General features: G+C 46.8%; 1 protein-coding gene across 1 annotated transcript; it reads right to left on the bottom strand.

The window, feature by feature from the left end:
* Positions 1-2346: 2346 nt before the first annotated feature.
* Positions 2347-11501, bottom strand: NAA38 (N-alpha-acetyltransferase 38, NatC auxiliary subunit). The gene is made up of 3 exons (XM_089694040.1): positions 11378-11501; positions 10864-11035; positions 2347-2591 (listed from the first exon to the last, which is right to left on the bottom strand). Exons 1-3 carry the CDS (start codon positions 11420-11422, stop codon positions 2479-2481), a joined length of 330 nt encoding a protein of 109 aa, XP_089550166.1. The 5' UTR covers positions 11423-11501; the 3' UTR covers positions 2347-2478.
* Between the last annotated feature and the right edge of the window lie 39 nt (positions 11502-11540).

The raw sequence follows: 11540 nt of genomic DNA on the forward strand, positions 1-11540 counted from the left end.
TACAAAACAGGCAGGGGGCGCGCGCGAGGCACGCGCCCGCCCTACCTGTCCCACGGGTGTCAGCAGCGGGTCCCCGCCGCCGGGTCACGGCCAGTTTTTACCGGCCGTTTTCCCGCGATGAGCGGTAAACACTGAAACAGAGCAGGGCTGCATTGTTTACACACAGCCTGCTCTGTGACAGTTCGGCGCCAAGCTGCAGAGGGAGAATACAGTTTCTCTCCCTAGATCAGCTCCCCCCTCCCTCCCCCGTCCAGCACACACCCCTGTCCCCTTAGTAAAACACTCCCCTCACACAGTGAACACTAAAAATGTTAACCCCTTCCTCCCCAGTGACATTAATACAGTTTCAGTGGTTTTTTTTCACTGATCACTGTATTGGTGTCACTGGGGATGTCAGTGACCCCAAGTCAGCTCCCCCCCAGTGTCAAAATGTCCGCCTCAGTCCCGCAGTCCCGCCATAAGTCGCTGGTCGCCGTCATATGTCGCTGATTGCCGCCATATGTCGCTGATCGGCACCATTATTAGTATAAATAAAAATTAAAAATTCTAGTATCTTTCCCGCCATTTGTAAACGCTATAACTTTCACGTAAACCAATTAATTTACACGTATTGGGTTTTTTTTTTTAGCAAAGACATGTCTCAGAATGCATTTTGGCAGAAATTTATGACTAAATTTGATTTTTGCATTTTTTTTTTACTGGACATGTTTTATAGCAAAAAGTCCAAAATATTGTTTTTTTTTCCTCAAAATTGTCAGCCTTTTTTTTTATAGCGCAAAAAATAAAAACCGCACAGGCGATCAAATACCACCGAAAGAAAGCTGAATTTGTGGGGAAAAAAAAGGATGTAAATTTCATTTATGTACCGTATTGCATGACCGCGCAATTGTCCATTAAACTAGCGCAGCGCTGTATAGCAGAAAAATGGCGTAAATTGCAGTATTTATACCATAGTTTGTAGACGCTATAACTTCCACACAAAGCAATCAATATACACTTATTGGGATTTTTTTTACCAAAAACATGGAGCAGAATACATTTTGGCCTAAATTTATAACTAACTTTGAGTTTACTATATATTTTTTATAGCTGAAAGTAAAAAATATTGTTTTTCTTCAAAATTTTTGGCCTTTTTTTGTTTATAGCGTGAAAAATAAAAAGCGCACAGGTGATCAAATACCACCAAAAGAAAGCTCTATTTGTGTGAAAAAAAGGACGTAAATTTTGTTTGGGTGCAGCATTGCATGACCGCGCAATTATCAGTTGAATTAGTGCAGCGCCGAGTAGCAAAAACAGGCCTGGTCATTAAGGGGGGTAAATCCTCTGGAGCTCAAGTGGTTAAGACACAGGCACAATTTTAGATAATAAGATAATAGATCGATAAAAAATGGATTCCAAATGCAAATGATAAAGAAATAACAAAAGAGTAGCCCACACCTGGCCTTGAAACAGCTTTTGATGCAATTGTCCAATTACTTTTGGTCCCTTGAAAGGGGCGGATGGCTACTCTTAAGAGCTGTAATTCCTAAACCCTTCCTCCAAGGTGGATGTACATACCCTCAAATTAAACCTGAGAGTGCGCACTTTCAGCCCATATCCATTATAGAACTAGAGCTTGAATATGTTTTGGTCATTACCTGAAAAAAAACGAAAAAAATTGTGCCTGTGTCCAAATATATATATGGACCTAACTGTATGTACCATAGCTTGTAGACTCGAACTTTCACACAAACCAATTCATTTACACGTATCGGGATTTTTGCTTTTACCAAACACATGTAGCAGAATACATTTTGTCCTAAATTCATGAAAAAGCTTGATTTTATTGGATATGTTTTATAACAGAGAAGTAAAAAATTTTTTTTTCCCCCAAGTTTTTTTTTGTTTTATAATGAAAAATTAAAAAAAAAAAAAAAAAAATAGTGGTGTTCAAATACCACCAAAAGAAAGCTTTCTTTGTGTGAAAAAAAGATATAAATTAAATTTGGGTACAGTGTTGCATGACCGCACAGTTATTAGTTAAAGTATCACAGTGATGAATAGCAAAAAAATGGCCTGGTCAACCTTCCGGAGCTCAGATGGTTACATTTGTCCACTCGTGCACTAATGCAGAGAATGTTGCTGACCTCCTCCTAAAGACACTAGCCCCCTGACCATAATATTTTCTGAGTTCCTGACCTGGAACAAGCGCATCAATTAAAGATTCAAATGGATGTCAGATCTGCGGTCTCAATGGAGGCCGGTTCCTCAGAAAGTATTGAAGCCACTGGATTATTGGCAACCAGGAGAAGGTCCTCAAGGTGGAGTCTTCCCTGTATTGAACAAGCGTGAATAAAGAGAAGAGGAGGCAGTAAAAATAATTTATTTCTGGCATTATAGAAAAATGTACACAGCATTACACACACAGATCTGGAGGATGGGGGCAGGACAGACAGCGGACGCACACAGGAACACACGACGTCCGGTCCACTCCGCTGCTCACAGGTACTGAGGGGAGGTGACACTCTCCAGCTCCACTTGTATGGACACAATGTGATGTCCGGGGACCATGGCCAGACCCAGGACACGAGGCTCTCGGACAGGAAAAGTGTCTGAAAGGCAGAGACAGGGTTTTAGTGGAACACAAAAAAACAAACAAAAAAAACAGGTTATATATTATGTCTGTTTTACAATAAAAATGTTATGTATGACAAAGGATTCCTAGAGCACTATGGGTTATCTAAAAGGGCAGCACAGCAAAAGCAGCTCCCATTCAGGCTGCCCTTGTCTCACTGAAGCATCTATATAAAATCTGTACCAGAGGAGTCACTCCAACGACTCAATCAGCTCTGTCCATAGCTTCAGCAACGTTCTCATGGAACGACAGGCTTTTACGACACTTTAGGTAAGGAGGAAAAAAAAATACCTTTAACAATAATTAATTTCTATGTTGTATCTTTTTATTCTGATGTTATCAACTGCCCTTTACTTTGTTATTCAATGACTGCGGGCATGGGAGGGGCCCTAGGTCTCACCCTGGTGACATAGGCAGGCACCTACCAATTACATATACCACGAGTAGCTATTACGCGGGTGGTTCCTGGGAGTGTTTAGAGCCAGGTATATGGGCAATTCTCTCAGCAGTGTACACCCCTGTGTATCGCCTAGACATACTTTCAGTGAAGGGGGTATTGGTGGGGTAAGGGTGGACCCTATGAGCACATTCTAGCAATGGAGAATGATGAAAGCATGCAGAGCAGTGGTAGTCACAGTAGCCCTACCTATAGATAACTAAACTGGGCTAGGGGAAGGCAACCAGTCACTTACTGCAGATAAAAGCAGCGGCACTGATCCGGTCTTTGCACACAGAGAATAACTGGCTATTGTGGGTTCTAAGCTGCAGAACAACTACATTTATTTATTTTTCACACCAGTCCCTAACCCTCAAGGGGCGTACAATCTAAGGTCCCTAACCCTCAAGGGGTGTACAATCTAAGGTCCCTAACCCTCAAGGGGTGTACAATCTAAGGTCCCTAACCCTCAAGGGGTGTACAATCTAAGGTCCCTAACCCTCAAGGGGCGTACATTCTAAGGTCCCAACCTACATTCATACATACACATCAGATATGTTTGATTCCTAACGCCCGAGACACGTAGTTCCAGGTGCCGGGCAGGTGGAAGCATTCCGCGGCAGTGCTGCCGCCTGATTGTTTCCATACAGTGCCAGCCTCTTCCCCACTCCCTGGGAGGTCTCCTGGGCTCCGCTTGCCCACCTGTGGGCCCGGCTCACCGTCGGCTAGAGGGGAGGGAGAAGAGCGGACATGTACTCTCTTCTTGTCCTGACCCGGAAGTGACGTTATGAGGTCACTTCCGGGACCCGGCGTTGAGAGATTGCAATGCAATCCCCGGGAAAGAATGTAATGCGGTGCGATGTGCACTGCATTACATTCAGTGGAGCACAGGGGAGACATTCAGGGTCTTTTAGACCCTGAATGTTTCAAAGAGAACCTGTCACCAAAAAAAAAAAAAAAAATCATTTTTTTTTTTTTTTAAATTGTAAAAAATTAAAGATATACCCAAGCACATACCATCCCACCCCAAAAATATTGAGGCCCCACATATACGCACGTATAAATGTTAAAGTGCCTATATATGATACCGTTGATTGCGATACACAAGTCACATCGCCGCGCAAGCCAGAAAGAGAGTGTTGGGAACGTAAGGATGCCCCATCATTTGATGGAAATGATCGACCTACAGAGGACTGAATTCAAAGACACCCCGAAAATCAAAGTGATAAAATGATGCAGCAGGCGAGTCCATATTGGTGAAATGTCATTGCAGCAACTTAGAATGGTCCTCAGTAGTCTGTGTGGCCCCCACGTGCTTGTATGCATGCCTGACAATGTCGGGGGGAGGCTCCTAATGAGAGGACGGATGGTGTCCTGGGGGATTTCCTCCCAGATCTGGACCAGGACATCACTGAGCTCCTGGACAGTCTGAGGTGCAACCTGGCAGCATTGGATGGACCGAAACATGATATCCCAGAGGCATTCTATTGGATTTAGGTCAGGGGAGCATGGGGGCCATTCAATGGTATCAATTCCTTCATCCTCCAGGAACTGCCTGCATACTCACGAGGCCGGGCATTGTCGGGCACCAGGAGGAGCCCAGGACCCACTGCACCAGGAGGAACCCAAGACCCACTGCACCAGGAGGAACCCAGGACCCACTGCACCAGTGTAGGGTCCGATAATGGGTCCAAGGATTTCATCCCGATACCTAATGGCAGTCAGGGTGCCATTGTCTAGCCTGTAGAGGTCTGTGCGTTCCTCCTTGGATATGCCTCCCCAGACCATCACTGATCCACCACCAAAATGGTCATACTGAACCATGTTACAGGCAGCAGAATGTTCTCCACGGCTTCTCCAGACCCTTTCCCGTCTGTCACATGTGCTCAGGGGGAACCTGCTCTCATCTGTGAAAAGCACAGGGTGCTAGTGGTGGACCTGCCAATTCTGGTGTTCAATGGCAAATGCCAATTGAGCTCTATGGTGCCAGGCAGTGACCACAGGGCCCACTAGAGGACGTCGGGCCCTCAGGCCACCCCCATGAAGTCTGTTTCTGATTGGTCAGAGACATTCACACCAGTGGCCTGCTGGAGGTCATTTTGTAGGGCTCTGGCAGTGCTCATCCTGTTCCTCCTTGCACAAAGGAGCAGATACCGGTCCTGCTGATGGGTTAAGGACCTTCTACGGCACTGTCCAGCTCTCCTAGAATAACTGCCTGTCTCCTGGAATCTCCTCCATGCTCTTGAGACTGTGCTGGGAGACACAGAAAACCTTCTGGCAATGGCATGTACTGATGTGCCATCCTGGAGGAGTTGGACTGCCTGTGCGACCTCTGTAGGGTCCAGGTATGGCCTCATACTACCAGTAGTGACACTGACCCTAGCCAAATGCAAAACTAGTAAAAAACAGTCAGAAAAGATGACTAGGGAAAATGTCAGTGGCCTCCACCTGTAGAACCATTCCTGTTTTGGGGGTTGTCTCATTGTTGCCCATCTAGTGCATCTGTTGTTAATTTCATTACCACCAAAGCAGGTGAAACTGATTAACAACCCCCTCTGCTACTTACCTGACCAGATCAATATTCCAGGAGATTCAGTGACTTGATGCTATACTCTGATTACAAAGTCTTCCTTTAATTTTTTCGAGCAGTGTTTTCTTTCCAGGAGCCTGGAGGTCTGATTTAGTATTTACTTACTTCATGCCAGTAGGTGGCACTACTTTCCCATGTTTAATAGGTCAAAGTTATAGTGGCTCTAAAGTTAGACAACTGCCTCCCAGTTCTTCTCTATGAAGCTATGCTGCTTAGTGGCTAAAACAGGTACCAGGTGCAGTACAATGGTTACCCATTACACAATATTTATCGCCTGTATTTGTGGCTTTCAACCCCAGCCAGGGGCAGGTTGTAGGTCAGGCAGTGTCACAGCAGTCGATCGATGCCTTTGCTGGACTGACCTCAGCTGCATGGCTGAAGAAGAAAAAAAAAAAGGGAAACAAGTGGTGTCCTTTATAATCTTCACATCCCTCTTTACACTTCTTCAATACCCATGTCTACTATGGAATCACCGACTTCTATAAGACTCAGTCTGAGTGTCCCTACCCTAGGGGGGCGCATGATGAATTTCACACAGGCTTGTCAAAGTGTTACTAAACCCTGCATTCACTATATCCGCTCTCCCCGGACCCCGCATTCACTATATCCGCTCTCCCCGGACCCCGCATTCACTATATCCGCTCTCCCCGGACCCTGCATTCACTATATCCGCTCTCCCCGGACCCCGCATTCACTATATCCGCTCTCCCCGGACCCTGCATTCACTATATCCGCTCTCCCCGGACCCTGCATTCACTATATCCGCTCTCCCCGGACCCTGCATTCACTATATCCGCTCTCCCCGGACCCTGCATTCACTATATATGGTCTCCCTGGACCCTGCATTCACTATATCCGCTCTCCCCGGACCTTGCATTCACTATATCCGGTCTCCCCGGACCCTGCATTCACTATATCCGGTCTCCCCGGACCCTGCATTCACTATATCTGGTCTCCCTGGACCCTGCATTCACTATATCCGCTCTCCCCGGACCCTGCATTCACTATATCCGCTCTCCCCTGACCCTGCATTCACTATATCCGCTCTCCCCTGACCCTGCATTCACTATATCCGCTCTCCCCGGACCCTGCATTCACTATATCCGCTCTCCCCGGACCCTGCATTCACTATATCCGCTCTCCCCGGACCCTGCATTCACTATATCCGCTCTCCCCGGACCCTGCATTCACTATATCCGCTCTCCCCGGACCCTGCATTCACTATATCCGGTCTCCCCGGACCCTGCATTCACTATATCTGGTCTCCCCGGACCCTGCATTCACTATATCCGCCCGCCCCGGACCCTGCATTCACTATATATGGTCTCCCCGGACCCTGCATTCACTATATCTGATCTCCCCGGACCCTGCATTCACTATATCCGCTCTCCCCGGACCCTGCATTCACTATATCCGCTCTCCCCGGACCCTGCATTCACTATATCCGCCCTCCCCGGACCCCACATTCACTATATCTGCTCTCCCACAGTACACAGAACATGAAAATGCAATTATTTTAGTAAATAAACTGCTAAATACCTTTTCTCATCAGCAGTATATAGCAGTCTTGTGACTTCTATCAGTGTCCAGCTGAGCACTGGTTAAAGCTTGTAGGAGGAGGAGTTTTCATTCTTCCCTGAGTGTCCTATGAGGCTGCATGACCCCTAACCCTCTGTCTAGACAGTGCTGATTGGCTCTGTGCTGATCACATGCACCCTCCCAAAAGGAAAAAGAAAACGCTGTAGCCACACACACCAAACTGAGCATGTGCAGAGTGACTCCTAGTGTTTTGTTCTATCAGCAGATGGATTGGGGACAGTAGAAGGGGAGGATCAGAGAAGACAGGATCAAACAGCCTTTTTACACAATGCAGAGGATTAACCCCTTAGGTTCAACAGTGAGTATAACAAGCATGCTTTACTGCATCTACAGACTGATTGTACTGTTGTGGGTTTAGGAACACTGTAAGTCTAGGGGTGGCTGAAGAGGATAGCTTAGGTCTCCTACTCCTGCTCTGGATGGCTCCGGTGCCCTCTTCTCTCTCTCTACAGCTCTTGGTAGTCCCTCATGTCATCACACACAACCTAGTATTGTACGTGGTGGAGGCAGATGTGTGACCGTGGCCAGAGCACCCTAGAGAGGTGGCTTGGGGGGCCGGTCACACCACTGGAAATGAACAATACAGAAAGTATCCGCCGTGTTTTTCTACCTCTAGGAAAAAAAATAAATAAAAGGCATTTAAAGTGGAACTTTACCCATAACTAGATAAAAAATAATGTTCTTTAGCAAGGAACACACTAATAATCATGCTGCCAATATAGGTGTGTGCTGTGAATTGCCTCCAGCATTGTTCCTGTTTCTTCCTGCAGGGGGCCACCATTTTCCTAAAGCCCAGAGCCCCTGAGCAGCAGTAAATCTTTAGCCTGTCAGCAGATTGGCCTCTACCAAACTGAACTGAGCATGTGCAGAGCAGGGTGAGACCGTGGATTACTGGATTTAAACAGTATAGGCACTTATGCCGGCCATAGACAGGCCAAAAATTGGCCGATTTTTCGGACGGGAAAAAAAAAAAAAAAAAAAAAAAAAAATTTCTTACCGTTAATAGGTCGGCCATTTTTTGGGCTTTTTGCACATTTTTTTTTTATCGGTCATGTTGGAAAATTCGCGGCCAATTTGACGATCGCCCGATTTTCCTGGCAATGATGGGCAAATCGGCCAATCGTTTTACCGATAAAAAATCTGCGCATGAGCCGTGACCTGCAAGAAGAAAAAGAAGAAGAAAAAGAATTCCAGTCCGCTATTATATTTTATATGAAAAGTCTTGCGGTTGCAACAATGTATCCATTTGTATCCAAATAAAACCATCTGTATCCGAAATGGATACAAATGGATACATTGTTGCAACCGCAAGACTTTTCATCTAAAGTATAATAGCGGACTGGAATTCTTCTTCTTCTGTATTGCTCTCCTGTCTCTGCAAGGGACAGAAGTAATTATGGGGTTAAATGCTGGTCATAGACGGGACGAAAATCAGCCGATTTTTTTTACCGTTGGTGGTAACGTCGGCCGATCAAACGACCGATTTTTCTTTTTTTTAAAAAAACGTCCGGTTTTTGACCAGTCTATGGCCTGCATTAGTATCATTTTTTTTTAAATTTTTTTTTAATATCTATACCTGCAAAAGGGGCCGGCCTGGAGTGAGCTACCAGGACCTCATTTTCTGACTGAAGTTGCACTTTAGCTCCTTGCAGGGGGAATTCAAGGATAGTTTTTTCTGTCCGGAGTTGGGCTTTAACCCCTTGCCTACCGGGCACTTTCACCCCCTTCCTGCCCAGATCAGCTTTCAGCGCTCTCACACTTTGAATGACAATTGCGCGGTCATGCAACACTGTACCCATATGTGTAGCAAACTTGCTCATCAGAGTTGGATGCGGAGTTCCCCTTTTTTTATTAGAAGTATTCCTCAATCCTTTATTCCCTACCCGCTCCCTTCCTGAGATGCACAGGGACAGATGTGTAAGTGTTAAAAGTTGCTGGCAGGCTGGAGCAGCAGGGGGCTCAGAGCTACAAAGCCCCCCCCCATAGAGACAGCAGACTCTCTGTCCAAGGGACCTGTGTGATTTCACACCTCGGGGAAGGATGGCAGAACCTTCTCAAGAGTTCAAGGCATTCCCCAGAAGCACAAACAAGATAACATTTTCAACAGATCTGGTTTTCCCCTATGTTTCATATCATGGATTATGACAGATGTTGGTTCTAATTCAGAGGTCGCCCGACTGACCCCTCCCTAAACAGCGTATTGGTCAGTTACTCAGAGCCACCCCCCCCCCCCCCTGCTGGGGGACTTTTAAAAACTCAGGCTAACAGGCCTAAAAAGCTAAGCTAAACACATCTCCCAATTTTAACATCGTAACAGCAGATCAAAGACCCTCCGCTCTGCAACTTGGATCTGCTACCTCAAGGCTTAACATGGCAAGTAACTTAACCTTTTAACTTCTCCCTGTTATCTCTTTGCTGTGCGGTTTTCTTTTTATATATAAATATATATCTTAGTTACATTTTCTTTGTAAATATTTTATTGCACCTGTTTGACTCTTTTAGTAATAAATCTTTCTTTATGAAAGTGTTAAACTGTTTCCAAGCGCTTACTTGTAATTCACGAATTCCTGCCTTTTAAAGAGACGCTACTGTGTTTGTTTAATCCTCTGCCCAATCGGCCTGCGGTGACCGTATTGGACAGGCGACTTTTCAACCATTACAGTGTATATTTGATAGCGAGTTTCCCTTTTCTCTGTACAAAAAAGGGGTGGTGGCAGTAGAGGGTTAGTTGCGTAATTAACCCGACCCAGTAACAAGCGCATTCAGGCTGCCGGTGCGTCGATTGCGTTCCATTAGCTGGATAATCGTTGTGCAGGGTGCAGCTGAGTGTGGCATTGTTACGCACGTCACATCGCGGTTTTAGATCGCCTGGTCCTTCGGTCACAAGTTTGGGGAGAAGGTCTGGGGTCTGACGCCGCGGGCGTGACGTATTGTTGGTCGCGGTCGTGCGATTGTCGCATGTTGAGGGTGGCGATCGGGCGACCGCGACAATATGGAATTTGTATCTTTTTTTTTTTTAGACTGATGAAGATTTCTTTTGGTGGCATTTAATCACCACTGGGGAAGGGGGGGGGAGGAGTTTATTATTTGCTAAACAAACTAAAATAAGACAACATTTTGAAAAAAAAAAAATAGTTTCTGTTATAAAATTTTGTAAATCAGCAATTTTTCTTCTGATGAGGCTGCACTGATTGGCGACATTAATGGGTACTGAAAGACATCATTGATGAGCACTGATAGGCGGTATTGAGACTGCACTGATGGGCGGTACTGAGACTGCACTGATGGGCATTGACAGACATCACTGATAAGCAGCACTGACATGCAGAAATGCTGGTGGCAGTGATGGGCACTGATAGGCATTACTAATGGGCACTGATATGTGTCATTGATGGGCACAGATATTTGCTATTGATGGGGTTGCACTGATGATCAATGTAGATGTCCCCTCTACGCCTTCGGCTCTTTACCGCGATTGGTGAGCCTCTGTGTCCTAGGGACAGAGCACACCCCCGGAGCAGAGATCGGTGCCCCATGGGCACACATGCCCAGCGAGTCCTCCTCGGCGGTTAAGCAAGGACTGCAGTTACAGCTGAAGGTGTTAAATGTCCGATGGGGTCTCACCTGATGGACGAAGGAATTCCTGGGCTGAACCGAGGATGACGTTACAGTCCCGGTCAGTGCAGAGGAAGCAGCCAATCAGGGAACGGCCATCTGTCATCTCAATCCGCATATTTCTGTTCAGAAGAGACTCCAGCTTATGGCGGGCGTTGTCCCCGGGCTCCACATCCGAGTCCTGACCACACACAAGGACAACACAGTCATCTCTGCTAGTGTACACCCCCCTCCTCCCAGACCACCTCTATATAATATCCTGGCCTCTGGGGAGCCCCCTCCTCCCAGTCCCTGTATAGGACACCCCGGCCTCTGGGGAGCCCCCTCCTCCCAGTCCCTGTGTGGGGCACCCCGGTCTCTGGAGAGCCCCCTCCTCCCAATCCCTGTATAGGACACCCCGGTCTCTGGGGACTCCCCTCCTCCCAGTCCCTGTATAGGACACCCCCCTCCTCTCAGTCCCTGTATCGGAAATCCTGTATTCCTGGGACCCCCTCCTCAGTGGCAGTTGTGGCCCTGTACTCACCCCAGGAGGGGGGCTGCAACCATTCTCCTCCAGTACAGCTGCCATCTCCTCCTCTCCCCGCACTGGACTACGGTACACCCTCCCACTAATGACAAGGACACGCCTCCACAACCCTCTCCAACCAATAGCACCTTCCGTAAAGACTGTGCGCCGGACATGATGT

This window comes from Staurois parvus, unplaced genomic scaffold, assembly GCF_062004578.1.
Source record: "Staurois parvus isolate SC_StPar_1 unplaced genomic scaffold, SC_StPar_1.0 ptg000647l, whole genome shotgun sequence".
Classification (NCBI taxonomy): Eukaryota; Metazoa; Chordata; class Amphibia; order Anura; family Ranidae; genus Staurois; species Staurois parvus.